Source organism: Phyllobates terribilis, unplaced genomic scaffold (genome assembly GCF_046119375.1).
Source record: "Phyllobates terribilis strain yellow unplaced genomic scaffold, ASM4611937v1 Scaffold_7__3_contigs__length_470593459, whole genome shotgun sequence".
NCBI lineage: Eukaryota > Metazoa > Chordata > Amphibia > Anura > Dendrobatidae > Phyllobates > Phyllobates terribilis.
In genome coordinates, this window is record NW_027362767.1 from 373,077,325 (window position 1) to 373,100,138 (window position 22,814).

The following is a 22,814-nucleotide window of genomic DNA, read 5'->3' on the forward strand; positions in this document are numbered from 1 at the left end:
AAATTTTTAACTGCATCTAGCCCAGGAAATACTTTGTGCCTAGTAGCAGTGTCTGCTAGTCAGCGGATTATCCCGGCTGTTAAGCAAGCTACACCACCTGTAGTTTAGACACTTAATTTTTTCAAAGGAAATGCTTCGGGACCATGGGATACTTAGTGAAGAGCATCAGGAGGCACCCCAAGGCATAGGGGCTGGGACTGGCAGTAGGATGCCTTGCGGTGGACAGCCGAGCTCGATCCTTATAAAAGCTTTTTAACTGCAGCAGCTTTAGTGGACGCTACTGGAGCTGGAATTACGCGGCTGCTGGCATGAGACTTGCCCTCCAATAGATCCTTGTAAATGGATTTAAAGTGTATTCATTCAAATTAGAGAGACAATTTAAATTAAAAAGCTTAGAGCTGCCTCCACCACAGGGGGGCTCGCTCGGCCCACCAGCGGACAGGCACCAGTATTGGGAGAGGGGGGCTGGCCATCAGGGTTCACCGCGGCTCTGGCACAAACCCGGCGACACGGAGGTGGCACGGGCAGGAGCGGACTGGCCGTGTCGGCTTCTCACTTTTTGGATTTTAGAAGGGCATGACATGCCTATATCTGTGTCTCCCCCTCCTTTTACTCCTCCACCTCTTTTATTTTCGCATGACTATATGTACTTGTCACTTTTCCATGTGTTAGTTATGTCTTCTGAGCAGTTTGTCAGCTTTTGGACAACTTTGAAGGTGTTTTCTATGTGTTTCTATGTGTTTTTGTTTGCCTGCCATTGGTTTTAACGGTGTTCGAAGGTGTTCGACGAACAGTTCGACGAACAGTGTTCGGGTGTTCGACGAACCGAACCGAACTCGAACACTACGGGGGTGGCTCAACACTAGTCATAATCCTTCAATTTACCTTAGTATTTATACAGGGGATTTTGAGCTTTGGATAAAAAAACTAAATCTGACCTCTACAAAGATATATAAAGTAATTAATCAGCATAGGACTACATTCAGATAACCGTGTTAATTCGTGTGCTGATTAATATCAATATAAATATACATTAAAGTGGTAAAATTTGATTTGCAAAAATAAGATATTATACAACTCTTCTCTTAAATTATTTAAATAGAACTAAAATAAATAATATAAAAATAGTAAAAAGGAAATGGCAAAAAAACCTGCATATACCAGATACCCCAATTGTTCTCATGCACAGAATATAATAGGGTATTAGTGGGAACCAAGATCTGGCTGCAGTTAAGGGTCCCTAGAGAAGTTTTCTTTGTTTGACCTATAACAAAGCAGCTGGGCAGTGCCAAGATCTTACGGACCAGCCTTTGCCAATGCTAGATCAAATAAAGGCCTATAAATAATTTGCATTGAAATAAAATACAATATTCACGCATTCTGCTATGCAGAAAACATATTTATGCATTAAAGTGGAAAGTACCTGGACTAAACTGTTACCCAGAGCAAATGATCAGCAGTCCTGCTGCCGATATTGTGTGAGATTTTATGCTGAAAGGTGAGCTGATGGACAAAAATACATTTTCCCATTAAGTCTATCAAGAGGGAAGGGAGGAGCATATTGAGAAAATAAGCAGAGTGAGATACAGACCGATCCTGCTGCAGATTTCTGGTAAATGCTCATCTTACCCCAGTGCTGGGTTCTCAGCTAACTGCTATATAATGTCCACCAAAAGTTCATGTCTATGTGCAGTATATGGGAGACTTCATAGCAGCTAGTTTTCACTCACTAGCTCAGAGGCAACTGAAAACCCAGACAGAGGTCGTGGGGCAAATTGGTGAAAAATGCAGGATACCGGTTATATAATGGACAGATATAGTGTACACCCGACAGCTTATTCATGACAGCTATTCCATATACATATATTTATGGGCCCTGCTGTGTATTTTATGTGTATGGACGCCATCTGACTCTCCCTGGCTGATGAAGTCGGGTGAAAAGAGGAGTCAGGCATACTGAATTCAGCACCTGATCAGTTCATATTCAAGGGAAATAAGCCGCAATGACTTACTCCCCTCTCCTCATTAAAAACGTATGCATACTCCGCCAGCGGGGTAATTACAGCTTTACGGTATGTTCATACTGAGTTTTTCACCTAGTTAAATCCACATCTAAAAACGGCCTCTAAAAGATGTGGTTTTTGAAGCATATTTTTAAACAGTACATGGTTTTTGACGTTTTCTTCCAGTGTAGCCATTGATGTGTTTTTTTTTTTTTTATAATATGGGGTGTAACAATATGATGTGCTTTTTGCTGTGTTTCTGTTGCAAAAAAAAACCAACGCATCAAAAACTGTGATAAAAAACCATGGCAAAAACACGCATCTGGGAAAATTGGTTTGATTATGCTGATCAGAGAGTGATCCGATTATCTCGGGTGTGGAGAAAAAAAAAAAGAAAAGTTTCTCAATGTTCAGTCAGTCAGTCCGTGAAAATCAGACTGCACCTTGATATTGTGTGATCCGATGTTTTCCAAAGACCCTTAGATATAAATGGACAAAGGCGAACCGATTACCAGAGGCAACTCGTGCATGCTGTGATTTTTTTTCTCTCTCTTCCCTGGCATTGGATAAAAAAAAGAGGCATGAAAAATTTCTACAAGAATAAAGGAGCAAGAGGTCAGCAAGAAGTTAAGGATAAAAAGCTTCTTAGTACCTGTACCATAAGAACAATGCCAGTCAATAGGTCCTATTTAAGGACTGAGCACTTATGAGTGGAGAAACAAACTAATAGATAACTTTGGAAAAAACAAACAAAAACAAAAAACCTAAAACATATTTTGGCTTCATTCATATTTGACACAAATTCTATTACAGATGATAATAATCGCTCTACATAAAAAACTATTGGTCCGACAGACCTTATTACAAGCCAGGAGGCTCAGTGGGTGGACAGTGGTGGGGTTGACAGCTTCTCTAAAGCTTTTTTAATGATCCCAGACAGCCAACTTTTTTTATGGACACGTTAGGAAACCAGATTAAAGCATTACAATTTTAAGTGACACATGTCTGCAGTAAATAATTACAATATGAAGATATTTTCTGTAAACTGTAAAAGGACGGTAATTACATTCATAATAATCTGCGCGAGCCTCTCCAGCTTAAAAAAACCCAAAAACTTACGCATCAATTGGTATTTATTTTTTTTACCGACAAAGGAAAAAATTGCCTTTTTATGGAATGTTCAGGAATTTCTATGTGATTGGAAATCCAAATCAGTCTGGCAGAACTGCTTTGTGGTTTCTGTTATGAATAGATATTAAACACAGATGTGATCAAAATTGTATTAATCTCGTACAAAGAGTAATTATTTTCACACAGGAAGCATAGTCAATGTAAACCTTCCTATACAAACTAAGAAGTGGTCAAATATTAAAAAAATTACACAATTGTATTAAAAGGGTTTTCCGGTCTAAAATGAAAAGTCTGCAGTCACTCTGTGAGACTGCAGACTTTTGAATCCTCCCAGCGCAGGCACTGTGTGCTGAGAGGATTAGTCGGTTTCTGAGCCAGGTATGGCGGTGATGTATGCGATATGTATACTCCCCGGCAGAAGCTATCTAGTGGGTGCGGCCTCGCTCCATACAAGTGTATAGAGCGAGGCCCCACCCACTGGACGATCGCACCCACTGGACAGCCACACCCACTGGACAGCCGCACCCACTGAACAGCCGCACCCACTGGACAGTCGCGCCCTCGCTCTATGCACCTGTATGGAGCAAGGCCATGCCCACAGTCCGGGAGTCTGCATTTCACGTACATCACCGCCGTTCTCGGCTCAGAAACCGACGAATCCTCGCAGTGCACAATGCGTGCACTGGGGGAATTCAAAAGTCTGCAGTCACACAGAGTGATGAGGTGATGTCACAGCTCACCTCCTCCACCTCCTGTACAATAACACCTCTATATACAGTAGATAACACAAGATCCAGCATTCACAATAGGTGATGTCACAGCTCACCTCCTCCTCTCCCTTCACAATGACCTTTGCCCAGATGAGAGCATGATCGTTAAATACTTTAATACCAGTCAGTAGGGTCTGAGTCAGTCTGTTGTTGCTAATGTCCCTCTAACACAGGGATGTCAAAATTAAACACACAAAGGGCCAAAATGTAAAACTTGAACAAAGTCGTGGGCCAACTAGTATACAGTATAATGGGCTCCACAAAGTCCTCCATACAGAATAATGGGCCTCATAGTCATTTATATAGTATAATGGACCCCCAAAGTCCTCCATGCAGAATAGGATCCCCATAGTCCTCCATAAAGAATAATGGGCCCCCATAGTCCTCCATACAGAATAATGGGCCCCACATAGTCCTCCATACAGAATAATGGGCCTCACATAGTCCTCCATACAGAATAATGGGCCTCACATAGTCCTCCATACAGAATAATGGGCCCCACATAATCCTCCATACAGAATAATGGGCCCCACATAGTCCTCCATACAGAATAACGGGCCCCACATAGTCCTCCATACAGAATAATGGGCCCCACATAGTCCTCCATACAGTATAATGGGCCCCACATAGTCCTCCATACAGAATAATGGGCCCCACATAATCCTCCGCACAGAATAATGGGCCCCACATAGGGGTGGCGGTTCTGGTGTCGGAGGCCAAATATAACCAACCTGTGGGCCAGAGTTTGACATGTATGCTTTAACAGGAAGTAATAGGCTAATATTAGACCTAGAGGCAAGTATGAAACTTGCAAGACTTCAGATTTTTAAAAAAATATCTAAATCGTAATCTGGAAAAAAATAAAATTAAAAAAATGTTAAAAAAAACACATCTAAAATAAAAACCTGTTTTTTTTTTAAGATGACACATTCCCATTAATACCTTAATATCACTACTTTACTTTTATACATGTTTTATTTTTTTTTACTTTTTAGATCTAATTGTTCTTTTATTTATTTTCCTGACTGCTCCAATGTTCCAGGCTAACTTTATATTTTTTTTCAATATTCTAAAATTACCCTTGTGAATATACATATCTATACATTTATAGTTTTCTAATTTTTTAGCCAATGCATGTTTTTTGAAAGTGTTATTTACTTCACACTGTCTTCATTGTTAGAAGTACCTGCTGTTACCTATGGGTAAACCTGGCAACAATCTTTCAATTTGTCTATGGCGCCACCACAGGAGACATGAAGCATAACACAATTCTCTTTTTAATTACTGGGCTGTTTATTTTAATGAGTGGGTAGATTGGATTCTCCAGAGAAAATAACTTTTTAGCTGTGTTCCATTCTGGCTAATAGAGAGTTTCGTGACCACCCCCTTACGTCCCCTCCCCCATCTATTGAGTCTGCCCAGGATTTTTTTTAAATTGTTAACAGTAATTAAGTCTTGCTGACTAAGGCTATGTTCACATTAAGTTGTCACGGTTGGCACTCCTTCACTGTAGACAAGTCAATACGACCCTTGGTACTATCGGAGGAGCTCTGTTAGATCAGCTGGGGTATTACTAGGTTAGCATAAGTTATTCTTTTATTTTACCAAATCCAATTACGTTTAGTAAATTTTATTAAAATTATGGACAATTCCTTCAACTCATAAATCTCCAATATTTTTAATGGGTTCTTAAACCAGACAATCCCATTAAGGTCAGTCTTACCTGACCATTTTGCTTCGTACATATATATCAATGCTGATATCCTTATTATGACTTTTCATACAATATGATTTTAAATTTATCCTCCTTAATCTGTCGAACTTGGCAGTAGTCATTACGGTCTACATATACATGAAACATATTCCATTTACATTTTTCAGTGGTTTCTAATACATAGAACTAATGGAAATCAGCAGTGAAATGTCCTTGAGCATAACTGCCAAGATTTGAGAAGTTTTACCATACTTCTGCTTTCCATGATAAACATAGAAATTAACAGGAACACTGTTTTCACATCTTCTCAAAGTATGTTTGTTTCTTTGAAGTCACTTGAAGAATTAACTATTTCTTGAGAAGCATTCCATAGGAAAAGCATAGCAACTTAAGCCAAATGTCTCCGCCAAACACAAACACACACAACATTGCTGTAAAATCTTACATCGTTTGGTAAAAGTAAAAGTGGTCCAGTTGCCTATCTTTGGCTAAGTGACCTAGTGCAACATCTTTATGCTGTACCCAAGAGAAGGTAAATATATCATTATACAAAGTCTTCAAAATAGGCCAATGAAGATCAAGCTCTTATTTCAGAAAGTATTTAGAGTTAATGATTCACAGACATCGTTTGTTGAGCTTATTCATAGATATCATTCTACCAGGAAATCAACAGTTGAAAGAATTTACAACAACGGACATCTAGAAAACAGAGAGCTTGAAGCATAGAAGGTTCCTTCTTCGCTAAGGCTAAAAACACTTTCGCCATCTCATGGATGAATCTACAGATGGTTCTTTTGGCGAGTTGTGGCAGGTCTCTTAAATTGCTTATGTTTATTCGATAATCCAACTTGACCCCATTTATCTCAATTTTTGGTAATCTGAAATTAGAACCATCATATTGATTTGGTAATGTGAGATTGACACAGGAACTTAACTTTCACTACTGTCCTGCTTCTCCAAGGCAGGAAAGACTTCAGATTTCTCATTTAAGCTTCCCGACTTTTTCCTTTTATTCTCTTGAGCCATACTTGTAACAGAGTGCTTTCTTAAGGTTGAGAGTCTCCTTCGAAAGTTTTCTCCTGAGAAAAAGTAGAGCATTGGATCAAAGCAGCAATTAGAGGCAGCAAGGGCCAATGTTATCACTACCTTCTTCTGCTCCCATAATGCCTCATTGCAGTCCTTATTCTTGTTTACTGTGTGAAGGTGTATTGCCCGTTGGATATGATATGGCATAAAGCTTAGGAAGAACACAGCCATGACTATGATAATCATGCGAATGGCCTTCTTTCTGGAATTCTGTTGTTTTGTCATAGAATTCTTTAGCAATGTCTTTATAATCATGGTGTAACACACCAATATTACAATGAATGGTAATATGAAGCCAATGATGAAAGCAATGTAGCTGAGAATGAGCACCATTTTTTTTGTATCTTCAGTAGGTGGTGGCTCGAAACACTTGGTTGCATTGGTTTTGGAGTCTACATATGACTTAGTCGATAAAAATGGTGAACTTGTTATAGTGACAAAGAGCCATATTCCTACACAAGCCCACTTTGCTCTCCGTATAGACACAAATTTGAGATTTTTAACTGGGAAGACTATTGCCAAAAAACGTGTGACGCTCATTGCCGTCAGAATGAAAATGCTGCAGTACAAGTTGACGTAGAAGACGTAAGAACTGATTCGACAAAAGAATTCACCAAAGTACCAGTTTCCTTTGCTGACGTAATAAACCACTCTCAATGGAAGGGTGCAGATGAACAGCAGATCAGAGATGGCAAGGTTAAGCATGTAGATATGGAATGCTGTTCTCTGCCTGTAGGTTTTTATCAGGACAACTAAAGCAAAGCTATTGCCGACAAGACCACATACTGTAAACATTGAATACGCGGTAGAGTAGACCTTGTTACGGAAATCATCAATGTTGCAGGATGATGCATCATAACTTGGAGTTGTGGTATTCCACATGTCAGGTATCTAGAGAAAAAAAACAAAAGCAATAAGCAGAGGCCCATGAGACTGGAGTTTGTAGGGAGGAGCGAGGATGGTTTTAAGGCGAGGGGTATAACAGGGTGGGGAGCTGGTATAACAATAAGGAAACTTTGGGAACAGGGAAATCCTGGTGTAGGAATAGCAAGTTGGGAGTCCCATCCTACCCACCGTGTGATAACTGCATTTTCCTGTGTTGGCTCTGTATCGGTGGCACCTATGGTTGGTACTATTTGGATCTTGGCAACTTCGGCATTGGGGGTCCTTACAGTTAATTTAGTAGTTAAATTAGTGATCTGGGAATAATCTTGGTTATGATTCCTTTAGTTCATAGAGTCAATTTTGGTCAATTTGAGGAAATTGGTGGCTTTGGAGAGGGCATTGTTCCTGTGAGCTTGTGAAGCAATTAATTCTCCACATGCTTTGGCTTATAATCACCTGAGATGGTGGTTATTGCTAAGAAATAATTGTGTTTGCCAGATCTGTTTTAGCTTCAAGAACCCATCTATTGGCTTTGTTATTTAGACTCATCAATTGAGATGTTATTTAAGAATGACTTATGTAAGTTTTATATTTAGTTTAATAAAATGGCAGCTGTAGCCAATTCAATCCAGCCTGGATTGTCATGTGTTCTTTTTGGAGCGAGTGGTAATATCAATTGTCAATTCCTCAGAAGAACAGGTAAAATATTGCAATTTGGAATATGCAATGTAATATCATTCTGCATTAAAGATGGTCAGAATGACTAATACAATCATATTTTATTTAAAAGGGTGGTCCGAAATCCAAATCAATTTTCATCCTTAATCCCCATCTATTTAATGCCATAATCTAAACTATATTCTATTATACACACATGGTCAAAATTGTTGGTACCCCTCTTTAATGAAAGAAAAACCCATAATGGTCACAGAAATAACTTGAATCTGACAAAAGTAATATTAAATTAAAAATCTATGAAAATGAACAAATGAAAGTCAGACATTGCTTTTCTGCTTCCACTGAATTTAAAAAAAGAATTAAACTCATGAAATAGGCCTGGACAATGATGGTACCCCTGAAAATAATGTGACAAAAGGGATATGTTAAATCAAGTTGTGTCCACTAATTAGCATCACAGGTGTCTACAATCTTGTAATCAGTCAGTGGGCCTGTATATAGGGCTACAGATACCCACTATGCTGTTTGGTGACTTGGTGTGTACCACACTCAGCAGGGACAAGAGGAAGCAAAGGAAAGAGTTGTCTCAGGAGATTAGAAAGAAAGTTATAAACAAGCATGTTAAAGGTAAAGGTTATAAGACCATCTCCAAGTAGCTTGATGTTCCTGTGACTACATTTGCACATATTATTCAGAAATTTAAGATCCATGGGACTGTAGCTATCCTCCCTGGACATGGCCGCAGGAGGAAAATTGATGACAAATCAAAGAGACGGATAATACAAATGGTAACAAAAGAGCCCAGGATAACTACTAAAGAGATTAAAGATGAACTTCAAGCTCAAGGAACATAAGTGTCAGATTGCACCATCCGTCGTTGTTTGATCCAAAGTAGACTTTATAGGAGACGACCAAGGAGAACACCATTGTTGAAAAATAATCATTAAAAAGCCAGACTGGAATTTACCAAACTACATGTTGACAAGCCACAAAGCTTCTGGGAGAATGTCCTATAGACAGATGAGACAAAAATGGAAGTTTTTGGCAAGGCACATCAGCTCTATGTTCACAGATGGAAAATGAAGCATATCAAGAAAATAAGTCTGTCCCTACTGTGAAACATGGAGAAGGCTCTGCTATGTTCTGGGGCTGCTTTGCTGCATCTGGCACAGGGTGTCTTGAATCTATGCAGGGTACAATGAAATCTCAAGACTATCAAGGGATTCTAGAGAGAAATGTGCTGCCCAGTGTCAGAAAGCTTGGTCTCAGTCGCAGGTCATGGGTCTTGCAAAAGGATAATGACCCAAAACACACAGCTAAAAACACCCAAGAATGGCTAAGAGAAAAACATTGGACTATTCTGAAGTGGCCTTCTATGAGCCCTGACCTAAATCCTATTGAGCATCTTTGGAAAGAGCTGAAACATGCCATCTGGAAAAGGCAACCTTCAAACACGAGACAACTGGAGCAGTTTGCTCATGAGGAGTGGGTCAAAATACCTGTTGAGAGGAGCATGTAACGGGTCTGGGAGGCGGAACCTCTGAGCTACTATACAAGGGGGCGGTCCTTGTAAGGGAGCGGGTGGCGACCAGGCAGGCAGTCACAGCAGGTGACCGGGACAGTCTCTAGAAGAACGGGCAGGAGGTCACGGCAAGTGACCGGGGCAGTCTCTGGATGAACGGGCAGATGGTCACGGCAAGTGACCGGGGCAGTCTCTGGGTGAACGGGCAGATGGTCACGGCAAGTGACCGGGGCAGTCTCTGGGTGAACGGGCAGATGGTCACGGCAAGTGACCGGGGCAGTCTCTGGGTAAAGGGTTGGTACGACCTGTGGCGGCTGATGGTAGACGTGAGCTCCCAGGTGAGCAGGCGAGAGTCTCTGGATAAACGGGTGGTCACAGCATGTGACGGCGGAGCCTCCAGGAAGACCAACAGACAGGCGGCAGATGAGCGCTCCCGGGTGAGCGGGCAGAAGTCTCTGGACAGGCGGGTGGTCACAGCACGTGACGGCAGAGCCTCCAGGTAGGCTAGCAGACAGGCAGCAGATGAGCGCTCCCAGGTGAGCGGGCAGGAGTCACTGGACAGGCAGGTGGTCACAGCACGTGACGGCAGAGCCTCCAGGTAGGCTAGCAGGCAGGTAGCAGATGTGCGCTCCCAGGTGAGCGGGCAAGCTGGTCCATAGACAGACTGACAAGAGTTGGAAGGCAGACCGTCGGACCTCAGGCAAGCAGGCAGGTAGTTGATGTGCGCTCCCAGGTGAGCGGGCAAGCTGGTCCTTAGACAGACTGACAGGAGTAGTAAGGCAGACCGTCGGACCTCAGGCTAGCAGGCAGGTAGCAGGATATCAGGCAGGAATTAGACAGCAGACTGGCAGGAATCTGGCAGGTATCTGGCAGGTAACTGGCAACGGGACCTGAGGGCTGAAGCAGAGTAGTGAACAGTGCTACAACATTGCTCGGGCACCTCCATTTTGGAGGAGGTGCCTTTTATATGGGAGGTCCTCCGGCAATTGGCCGGGGACTCCTTAGGACGGCGCGCGCGGTCCCTTTAAGAGAGGGGGAGCGCGCGCGCGCGCGCCCTAAGCACACTGCCGGGGAAGGAGCGCGTGCCGGAAGCAGCGGGGAGAACAGCGCTGGAGGACGCCGCGCCAGGAGCGGGGAGGTGAGAGGGACGGCGTCTCTGCCTAGAACGGGGCAGAGACGCCGATGCTACAGTACCCCCCCCTTTAGGCCCCCTCTTTTTTTGGCCAGAAAGAAATTTCTCAAGGAGAAGCGGGGCGTTGATGTTTTCCCTGGGTTCCCAAGTTCTCTCCTCAGGACCAAACCCCTTCCAATCTACCAGAAAAAAGGTTTTTCCTCTTACCCTCTTGGAGGCCAGAATACTCTCTACCTCAAAGATGTCATCAGCGGAAACCGGAGCAGGAGGGGCACCTGGATTTTTTGAAAAAAAGTTAAAGACAACGGGTTTGAGGAGAGATACGTGGAAGGAGTTGGGGATCCGTAGGGTGGCCGGGAGTTTTAATTTGTAGGCCACAGGGTTAATTTGCCTGAGGACTTCGAAGGGGCCGATGAATCGAGGACCCAACTTGTAGGAGGGTACTTTGAGCCGCACATGTTTGGATGAGAGCCAAACTTTGTCTCCCGGACGGAATTGGGGCGGATCCAGACGTCTCTTATCAGCATATCTCTTCATCCGCTCAGAGGAGAGAAGAAGAGCGGACCTGGTGCTCTCCCAAATAGTAGAAAATTCGCTGACAAGAGACTCCGCAGCAGGGTTGTCCACAGAAACGGAGACAGGAAGTGGAATCCGGGGATGTTGGCCACCGACTATAAAGAACGGGGATTTGGAAGAGGACTCGCTCTCATGGTTGTTATAAGAGAATTCGGCCCATGGTAGGAGATCCACCCAGTCCGAGTGGTGAGCATCAACGAAGTGCCGGAGGTAGCTGGACAAGATCTGATTGATCCGCTCCACTTGACCATTGGACTGAGGGTGGTAAGCGGAGGAGAAATCCAGGGTAATGTCCAGCAGCTTACATGTGGCTCTCCAGAAGCGAGAGGTGAACTGAACCCCACGATCCGACACGATGTGGAGGGGCAGACCATGGAGACGGAAGATGTGGCGGATAAAGTCTTTAGCCAGCTCGGGTGCAGACGGAAGACCAGGCAGGGGAATGAAGTGGGCCATCTTAGAAAAACGGTCAGCGACAACCCAAATGACAGTGCAACCGGCAGAAACTGGAAGGTCGGTGATAAAGTCCATAGCGATGTGTTGCCAAGGAGCAGCAGATACGGGAAGGGGCAGGAGATGGCCGGCAGGTAGATGTCGGGGAACTTTGTTACGGGCACAGGATGAACAGGCCGCGACGAAGTCTACCACGTCCTTACGCAGGGTAGGCCACCAGTAATGCCGGGTAATAAGTTGGAAGGTCTTCTTTTGGCCAGCATGGCCAGCTAGTTTAGAAGAATGTCCCCAGCGAAGAACCCTCTCCCGATCTGGCACAGCTACGAACGTCTTACCGGGTGGAAGACGAGTCAGATCCAAGGGGGCCACATTCATCACCTTGGAGGAGTCGATGATGTGCGTAGGTTCCTCCTCTTGATCAGAGGACAGGAAGGACCGGGACAAGGCATCAGCTTTGACGTTCTTGTCCGCCGGACGGAAATGAAGAATGAAGTCGAAGCGGGCAAAAAACAACGACCACCGGGCCTGGCGAGGATTGAGTCTCTGGGCATTTTGGAGATATGCCAGGTTTTTGTGATCCGTGTAGATAATTACCGGGTAGAGAGCCCCTTCAAGCAGATAGCGCCACTCTCCCAGTGCCAATTTGATGGCTAGCAATTCATGGTCTCCTATGGAGTAGTTGCGCTCCGACGAGGAGAAGATTTTGGAGAAGAAGCCGCACGTTACCATTCTCCCAGTAGAAGACTTCTGGGTGAGCACCGCTCCGGCTCCGGAAGAGGAGGCATCAACCTCCAGGTAGAATTGTTTATTACAGTCCGGACGGTGCAGGACGGGAGCAGAGGCAAAGGCTTTCTTTAGGGAAAGGAAGGCCTCCTCGGCTTCAGGCGACCATGTTCTGGGGTTAGCCCCCTTACGGGTAAGTGCAGATATGGGAGCAGTCCGAGACGAGAAGTGTGGGATGAAAAGACGATAATAATTAGCGAAGCCCAGGAATCGCTGTATCGCCTTCAAACCTTCAGGACGAGGCCATTTTAGAACGGAAGAGAGCTTCTCGGGATCCATTTGCAGACCTGTTTGGGAGATGACATAGCCCAAGAACGGAAGGGAGGTCTGATCGAAGAGGCACTTCTCGTATTTGGCGTAAAGGTGGTTCTGCCGAAGCCTAAGCAGGACCTGACGAACATCCCTCCGGTGTGTGGGGAGATCCGAAGAGAAGACCAAGATATCGTCCAGGTATACCACTACGCAGGAGTACAGGAGGTCACGGAAGATGTCGTTGACTAGTTCCTGAAAGACCGCGGGAGCATTACAGAGACCGAAGGGCATCACAAGGTACTCGTAGTGACCGTCCCGGGTATTGAATGCCGTCTTCCACTCATCTCCTTGACGGATACGGACCAGATTATACGCTCCTCGTAGATCCAGCTTGGAGAAGATCCTGGCGCCCTTGAGACGGTCAAACAATTCGGAGATGAGTGGCAGGGGATATTTGTTTTTTACCGTGATGAGATTGAGTCCTCTGTAGTCAATACAGGGACGTAGCGAGCCGTCTTTCTTTTTGACAAAGAAGAATCCGGCTCCAGCCGGGGAGGTAGATTTTCGGATAAATCCCCTAGCCAGATTCTCTTCAATGTACTCAGACATGGCTCGGGTCTCGGCTGCAGACAACGGGTAGATACGCCCACGGGGAGGAGTGGTGCCAGGTACCAGGTCGATCGGGCAATCGTATGGCCTATGGGGTGGCAACGTCTCAGCTTCCTTCTTACCGAAGACGTCCGCATAGGGCCAGTAGGGAGCCGGGAGACCAGGTAAGTTAGCTGGAGTAGGCTGAGGGCGGAGTGGACGGACCGGGACCAGGCAGGTCCTATGGCAGTCAGGACCCCATCGGAGTACTTCACCGGACCGCCAGTTCAATACGGGTTCATGTGTCTGGAGCCAAGGTAGACCTAGCAACAGGGAGTGAGAAAGTCCGGACAGCACATGGAATGAGATCTCCTCAGAGTGCAGCATTCCCACCTGCAGGGTTATGGGTTCAGTGACGAGCAGGATGGTCTCCGAGAGAAGTCTTCCATCCACGGAGGCGACTGACAATGGTTCAGCCAGGGACTTGGTGGGAATATGGTATCTCTCTACCAGAGACTGGGAGATGAGGTTTCCAGCTGCTCCAGAATCCAGATGGGCGAGTTCAAAGAGACGGTTTTCTCCCCAAGCAATAGAGACCGGTAAGGTCAGAGACGGAGAGGGCTTACTTTTGTCTAGGACGACCTCTCCGAGTGGTCCTAGACACTGGCGTTTCCCGGCTTTTCCGGGCAGGAACGGATGAAGTGCTTCATACTGCCACAATAGAAACAGCTTCCCTCGGCTCGGCGAGATTCTTGGTGAGAACCGACCATCTTGGTCTGGTCGACCTGCATAGGCTCAGGAGAGTGTAGCTGAGGAGAGACGGAGGGAGTGACGGGTTTCTGAAAAGTAGGAGCTAGACGTGGAAACCTCCTCTCACGGGTAACCTCTTTGGCACGCTCCTGGAACCGCAGGTCAATCCGGGTGGCAAGAGTTATTAGGTCATCGAGAGTGGTAGGAATATCCCGACCGGCAAGTTCATCTTTTATATGGCCGGACAGACCCTCCCAGAAGACGGAAACCAGAGCGTCATTATCCCAGGCCAGCTCCGAGGCAAGGGTACGGAACCATATGGCATATTGGCCCACGGTGAGACTTCCCTGACGGAGGCGTAGCAGAGATGATGCGGATGAGGTCTTCCGTCCGGGTTCGTCGAAGACTTTCCGGAAAGCCGTGAGAAAGGCAGGCAAGTCGGAAACCAGGGGGTCTCCTCTCTCCCATAGAGGATTTAGCCAGGCCAGGGCCTCCCCGGTGAGATGGGACATGATGAAGGCAATTTTGGCCCTGTCGGAGTTAAACTGGTGAGACAGGAGTTCAAAGTGCAGGGTGCACTGATTTATGAAGCCCCGAGCCTGGGCGGAGTCGCCTCCGAAACGAGGAGGTGCAGAAAGCCGGGGTCCGGGGTAGGATACCATGTTATTAGTGGGCAGTGGAGCTGCCGGATTGCGAGTCATGGCACTGGCGGTGGTTGCAGGCAGAACAGTCAGAGTGTCCAGGCGAGAATTGACATTCCGCAGGTGACCCAGGATGGACTCCTGTTGGGACCTCTGACGGGACAGTTCATGACACAGGTCCGAGAGCGAGGGAGCTTGGGTGCCACCGGGTTCCATGGCCCGAGCAAACTGTAACGGGTCTGGGAGGCGGAACCTCTGAGCTACTATACAAGGGGGCGGTCCTTGTAAGGGAGCGGGTGGCGACCAGGCAGGCAGTCACAGCAGGTGACCGGGACAGTCTCTAGAAGAACGGGCAGGAGGTCACGGCAAGTGACCGGGGCAGTCTCTGGATGAACAGGCAGATGGTCACGGCAAGTGACCGGGGCAGTCTCTGGGTGAATAGGCAGATGGTCACGGCAAGTGACCGGGGCAGTCTCTGGGTGAACGGGCAGATGGTCATGGCAAGTGACCGGGGCAGTCTCTGGGTAAAGGGTTGGTACGACCTGTGGCGGCTGATGGTAGACGTGAGCTCCCAGGTGAGCAGGCGAGAGTCTCTGGATAAACGGGTGGTCACAGCATGTGACGGCGGAGCCTCCAGGAAGACCAACAGACAGGCGGTAGATGAGCGCTCCCGGGTGAGCGGGCAGAAGTCTCTGGACAGGCGGGTGGTCACAGCACGTGACGGCAGAGCCTCCAGGTAGGCTAGCAGACAGGTAGCAGATGAGCGCTCCCAGGTGAGCGGGCAGGAGTCACTGGACAGGCAGGTGGTCACAGCACGTGACGGCAGAGCCTCCAGGTAGGCTAGCAGGCAGGTAGCAGATGTGCGCTCCCAGGTGAGCGGGCAAGCTGGTCCATAGACAGACTGACAAGAGTTGGAAGGCAGACCGTCGGACCTCAGGCAAGCAGGCAGGTAGTTGATGTGTGCTCCCAGGTGAGCGGGCAAGCTGGTCCTTAGACAGACTGACAGGAGTAGTAAGGCAGACCGTCGGACCTCAGGCTAGCAGGCAGGTAGCAGGATATCAGGCAGGAATTAGACAGCAGACTGGCAGGAATCTGGCAGGTATCTGGCAGGTAACTGGCAACGGGACCTGAGGGCTGAAGCAGAGTAGTGAACAGTGCTACAACATTGCTCGGGCACCTCCATTTTGGAGGAGGTGCCTTTTATATGGGAGGTCCTCCGGCAATTGGCCGGGGACTCCTTAGGACGGCGCACGCAGTCCCTTTAAGAGAGGGGGAGCGCGCGCGCGCGCGCCCTAAGCACACTGCCGGGGAAGGAGCGCGTGCCGGAAGCAGCGGGGAGAACAGCGCTGGAGGACGCCGCGCCAGGAGCGGGGAGGTGAGAGGGACGGCGTCTCTGCCTAGAACGGGGCAGAGACGCCGATGCTACAGTGCAGAAGTCTCATTGACAGTTACCGGAATCGTTTGATTGCAGTGATTGCCTCAAAATGTTGTTCAACAAAATATTAAGTTAAGAAGAATACAATCATTTCTGTCCAGGCCTATTTCATGAGTTTCATTTTTTTCAACATTTCTGTGGAAGCAGGGTTGAAAAGCAATGTCTGACTTTCATTTGTTCATTTTCAAAGATTTTTAATTTATTATTACTTTTGTCAGATTCAAGTTATTTCTGTGACCATTGTGGGTTTTTCTTTCATTAAACGAGGGGTACCAACAATTTTGACAACGTGTGTACCTGAATTAAAAATTCCCTAACTACCTAACTACACTATCTAGGGATTATAGGGATTAAGGATGAAAATTCATTGAGATTTTGGACCACCCATTTAAGGTATTTAAAGGACCACTATCACTAAAAAATGACCTATTGTTTAAATCAGGTTTTGTGTTCCATGTATTTATTAAAAATTGTCAACTTTTTTCACATCACAATATTTATTAAAAAACAAAATGAGTAATCTTGATATGTTCACACTGACCACTAGAGCTATTTTAGACTCATAATTCTTGTTCTTTCAGGAACAGCTTTCAGCATGCTCCTTATCAGTAGAGGTAACATAACAATGACAGGTAACACCTCTATACACAGCTGATAACACAGGATCCACCAATCACAATAAATAATGTCACACCTGACTGCTCCTTTTCCTTTTACAATCACCTTTACACATGCTCATTAGATGCTTTCATAAAAAAGGATATGGTCGGAATCTGTACATTACAGCAAATGTACATGTGTTGTTTCCTAAAATAGGAAGTATGCGTCTAAAAAAAAAAAAACAGTGGCCAACATGAAAATTGCAAGAGTTAATTTTAACATTTTTAATACAGATTGTGATATGGAATAAAAATATTACCAACAATTAAAAAATAAACACATTTAACAAAAACTTGATTTAAACTATAGATCTTTTTTGATGACAGCTCGCCTATAAGAGTTGACATCCATGTTATATATATTTTTACAATTTCGCCATACAATCAGCAAAATAGAAGCTGCAAAGGATCTGTCACATGATGACTAGCAATAGTGCCTGATGGGCTCTATTAACTTTAAAATTAGATCTCACATACCACGGTGTCTGTGGGACAACAAATTAGTGCTTCTATTTTCTTCTGGCAAATGTGATGGAATCTGTGAAGAAGCCTTCAATCTAGATGTCAACAAATTCCAAGACAACATAGCAAAATGTTCTTCTGTCCAAGAAAAAGCCTGATTACACCCCTGCCAGTAACGACTCTGTTAAGATCTCAGTCGCAGAGGTCGCGATCGCGACTGGCCCGAACAGGTGGAGGAGTCCGTTGACACCAATCCTCGGATGCACATTCAGCTGAAGTCTATTGCAGCGCAGGGGACCCGCTGGGTCCGTGCACAGCAATACATGCTGCCGGCCAATCAGAGGCCAGCAGCTGATGTCGGCGTGCAAGTGACTGGGGGCGCATGGCAGTTATGTCATTCCCTCTCATCACTTGCACGCTAAAGTCAGCTGCCAGATTCAGAAGAGGGAGATAGGGGAAAGTGAGCATAATCATTTTTTTTCTATGCATTAAAGAACAGTGGTTGAATGGGGACATATACCAGGATGCGCCCAGGATGGGGGGAGACATATATACCAGGATGGGGCTCAGGATAAGGGATATATATTGTATACCAGGATGAGGGACATATATACTAGGATAGGCCCAGGATGGGGGGAAACATATATATCAGGATAAGGCTCAGGATAAGGGATATACACTGTATACCAGGATGAGGTGACTTACATACTAGGATAGGCCCAGGATGGGGGACATTACTACGTAATGGGGGAGAAAGGACAACTTGTATGCCATTATAGAATGCTATAAGGGCCCATATATCTGATCAACATGTGGGTTCAGGTCCAAATTTTGCACTGGGTCTGTACCAGTAATAGTCACGCCACTGATTACTGGTGCGGACCATCAATGATGGTGACCACTAACGTGTGGCCATTGATGGTTGGCAACAGAACTTGCCTATTCTAAACATTAATGTAAGTTTACTGAATGCTACGTTACAGGAACTGAACTTCTTCATAACAGAAATGCTCCTATGTACCTGACTTGTATGCGGCAACATCTTAAACCTTGCAGAAGATGCTCAGGAACAGTGTGTAATTCTTGTAAAATATCTTCTGTGATTTTTTGACTTTTGAATATTCTTCTAGATTCTAATGACTCTTGACATGGTTGGAAGTCCTAAAATTAAAGGGAAGACAGTTATGATTTGTACTGCTTTCCATTAAAATACATTATGCATAAGTGTAAATCGTATTCAGATTATTTTTCAAGAAATGTGAGAAATGTCCTGTTAAGCTGAATGTATCTTACAGAAATCAAACACAGGATGTACAGGAGGTGTGAAACACTGTAAATCTGAGGAGAACACTATTTAAGGGAGTTATCCACTACTACAATATTGATAACCTATAGTGTTGAGCGAACATGCTCGACACTGCTCGGTACTCGCCCGATCATCACGCTACTCGGGATGTTCGGCGAGCACCGAGCATTTCCGGGTTTCTCGGGCGGGAGCTCGGGTCTCCGCCCTGCATGTTTGGCACTTTTTACAGAGCCAATGAACATGAACTGGATTGCCAGCCAGTCACTGTAATGCTGCAGCCATGTTGTTTGTGGGCATTACAGTGATTGGCTGGCCGCACAGCGTCACCTTGAGTATTTAAAACCGGGCGCCGCCATCTTGGACACAGTCGCTCCGGATCAGACAGTGTAGGGACAGCGCTGCTGATTTAGGGAGAGATATATCCTGCAAAATAGTTAGTGTAGGGTCTGTAAAGGCTGCCAGATCAAACAAACAGTCCTTCTCAGGACTAATATCCATCCCAGATATCAGGCAGGCAGGCTGTATAGGAGACGCAATGGTCATACCAGCGAACGCTGCATTACAGTCCTGTGTGCTCCTGTTGCTGAAATTGATAAACTTAGCTCCAGGTCTCGGGGGCCATGAAAAATCCTTTTTTTTCATCTAAATCCTCTTTTTTTTTTCCTCCTTCACACTGTACAAATACCCATCTTATTAACCTTTTGGTCCCCCCCCCCCCCCAAAAAAAAAAAAAAAAAAAGTGTGTCTCTGATTTTTCAGACACAAATATATCTGTTGAAAATAGTCTGGTGTAGGCCCGAGAAATACAAGTGTGATGTTGCAGTTCCACGGGTCAAATCTCTGTATTATCCTGCTTTTTTGCATTTTTTTCCGTAAAGAAAAACAGTAGTGTCTCCTGATTGTTCAGACACAAAAATATTTGTTGAAAATAGTCTGGTGTAGGCCCGAGAAATACAAGTGTGGTTTTGCAGTTCCACGGGTCAAATCTCTTTATTATCCTTCTTTTGGCATTTTTTGCCGTAAAGAAAAAAAGTAATGTCTCCTGATTTTTCAGACACAAATATATCTGTTGAAAATAGTCTGGTGTAGGCCCGAGAAATACAAGTGTGGTTTTGCAGTTCCACGGGTCAAATCTCTGTATTATCCTGCTTTTTTGCATTTTTTGCCGTAAAGAAAAACAGTAGTGTCTCCTGATTGTTCAGACACAAATATATCTGTTGAAAATAGTCTGATGTAGGCCCGAGAAATACAAGTGTGGTTTTGCAGTTCCACAGGTCAAATCTCTGTATTATCCTGCTTTTTTGCATTTTTTGCCGTAAAGAAAAACAATAGTGTCTGCTGATTATACAGACACAAATATATCTGTTGAAAATAGTCTGGTGTAGGCCCGAGAAATACAAGTGTGGTTTTGCAGTTCCACTGGTCAAACCTCTGTATTATCCACTTTTGGGCCGTTTGTATCTAAAAAAAAACAGTTTGAGTGTGTCGCTCACTGTTCAGCCGCAAATATATATATATTTAAAAAAGTCTGGTATACACACCAGTAAATTATAACTGTGGTTTTGCCGTTCCACGGTAAAAAATCTCTATTATCCAGCTTTTGCTATTTTTTCTGTAAAGAAAAACAGTAATAGTTTCTCCCTGATTGTTCAGATTGTTTAAAAGAGTCGGGTGTAGGCCAGAGAAATAGAACTGTGGTTTTCCTCTTCCACGGTTCTAATCTACTTTTTATTACCCTTTTTCCATTGATAGTGCGAGTGTAAGCTATTTTACTTCCTTTACAATGGGCAAGGTGCGTGGCAAGGGACGTGGAACTGGACGTTCTGGTGATGGTGCGTGCTGAGGACTGGGGCCGTGGCCAAGGTGAAAATGTGCACAACCAACAGCCACATCTTCTCGCTCCCACTTCTTGACAGAATTACTAGGGAAACACAGAACAACACCAGTATTGCGAACTGATCAGTGTGAACAGGTTATTTATTGGATAGCAGATAATACTTCCAGTTACCTGGGCACCACCACCTCCGGTCTGTCTTCCACACGGTCAAGTCTTAGTAGCCGTGAGTCTCGACCGCATACTCCTCCTCACCCTGATGCTCCTTCCTCCCACCATGCCGAGTGAAGTCAGACAGCAACTGATCCCACACTTGGACACTCTGAAGAGCTGTTCACTGGTCCATTTCCAGATTTGTGCCCCTCGCCTGCTACGCTTGAAGTGGTGGAAGAGGAGATCCCAAGATCCCAAGAAGAGGAGAGCTGGCAATTTGTCACAAGAGGTGGACGATGACAAGACACAATTGCCACGAAGTGAGGAGGAGGACCGTGGTGTGGAAGTGGAAGAGGAGGAGGTGGTGGATGATCTAGTAACTTACCCAACGTGGCAGGAGGACATGCAGAGCGAGGCCAGCAGCACACAGGGGGAGGGAGGCAGAGTACCCCAACAGGCAGAAAGAAGCAGTGTGGTGGCTGCAGACAGAAGGCGGGCAACCGTTCCCCGTAACACCAACACGAGGGACGTTGCCAGTACAAACGGTTCGTCTTCCAGAGTCTGGAATTTTTTTAAAGACTCTGCTGATAACCCCAAAAAGGCCATTTGCACCACCTGCCAGGCCAGCATCAGCAGGGGTGACAAAACTACCAGCCTGACCACCACCAGCATGATCAGGCACATGTCAGCAAAGCACCCGACTTTGTGGGGCGAACCCCAGGGTCCACGACCAGTGTCAGCGGGTGTCACCACTGCTTCTACCGCTGTTGTGTGTGTAAGAGAACCCCCTGTTGTGCGTGCAAGGCAATCCCCTGTCCATACTGCATGCAAAGATGGCCCCTCCTCTCAGTCTTCACTTGTTATTGCAGTTTCTCAAGAAACAGCATCAACGTCCACGTCCACGTCCCACCGCAGCGTTCAATTGTCCATATCCCAGACCTTTGAACGAAAGCGGAAATTCGCAGCTAACGCCCCACAGGCCACAGTCCTAAATTCGCACATTTCACATCTGCTTGCGTTGGAAATGCTGCCTTTTAGGCTGGTGGAGACGGAATCCTTCTGCAACCTTATGACGGTGGCTGTCCCTCGGCACTCGGTCCCCAGCCGACACTATTTTGCCCGGTGTGCCATCCCCGCACTACACAAGCACGTGTCCCAAAACATCTGCCGTTCCCTCAACAACGCAGTTACTGGGAGAGTCCACCAGAAAACGAACACGTGGACAAGTGCTTGTGGCCAGGGACAGTACATCTCTCTGACGGCACACTGGGTAAACATAGTGGAAGCCGGGACCCAGTCGGACCTTGGGACGGAACACATCCTCCCCACACCGAGGATTGCGGGCCCTATGTCAGTCAGAGTTGCCCCCACAGTGTACAGCTCCTGCGCATCATCCTCCTCCTCATGTTCAGCCTTCATCTCAGATATCACCACATCAATTACAAGCTGGAAGCACTGCAGTACTGCCTCCGCCAAGCGGCAACAGGCTGTGCTGAAACTCATAAGCTTAGGTGAGAAACCTCACTCTGCTTGTGAGTTGTGGACAGCTGTGAAACAGCATGCAGATCTGTGGCTGAGACCGCTGAACCTACATCCAGGCATGGTCGTGTGTGACAATGGCCGTAACCCGGTGGCGGCTCTGAGGCGAGGTGAGATCTCACACGTACCATGCCTGGCTCATGTGCTTAACCTCGTGGTTCAGCGGTTTCTTAAATCGTACCCCGAGTTGCCAGATCTGCTCGACAAAGTACGCCGCCTGTCAACTCATTTTCGCAAGTCGGCTACAGCTTCCGCCGCCCTTGCTGTGTTGCAGCAGCGTTTGTAGCTTCCGTCACACCGACTGGTGTGTGATGTCCCCACACGTTGGAACTGTACCCTCCACATGTTGCAAAGGATTTGTGAGCAGAAGAGAGCAGTTGTGGAGTACCACCTGAAACAAGGCCGTCGATATTCAGGTCAGACTACACACATAAGACCTCAGGAGTGGACCTGGATGTATGA

At 45.9% G+C, this 22,814-nt stretch overlaps 1 protein-coding gene across 3 annotated transcripts in view; it reads right to left on the minus strand.

The window, feature by feature from the left end:
- Positions 1-5,015: 5,015 nt before the first annotated feature.
- CYSLTR1 (cysteinyl leukotriene receptor 1) overlaps positions 5,016-22,814 on the minus strand; it is a 75,974-nt gene continuing 58,175 nt past the window's right edge. For all 3 annotated transcript variants that reach the window (XM_073641361.1, XM_073641362.1, XM_073641363.1), the window contains 2 exons: positions 18,542-18,681; positions 5,016-7,595 (listed from right to left, as the gene is read on the minus strand). In XM_073641361.1, coding sequence (XP_073497462.1) covers positions 6,549-7,595; positions 18,542-18,562 — 1,068 coding nt within the window. In that variant the 5' untranslated portion in view covers positions 18,563-18,681 and the 3' untranslated portion in view covers positions 5,016-6,548. The remainder of the gene's footprint in view (positions 7,596-18,541; positions 18,682-22,814) is intronic.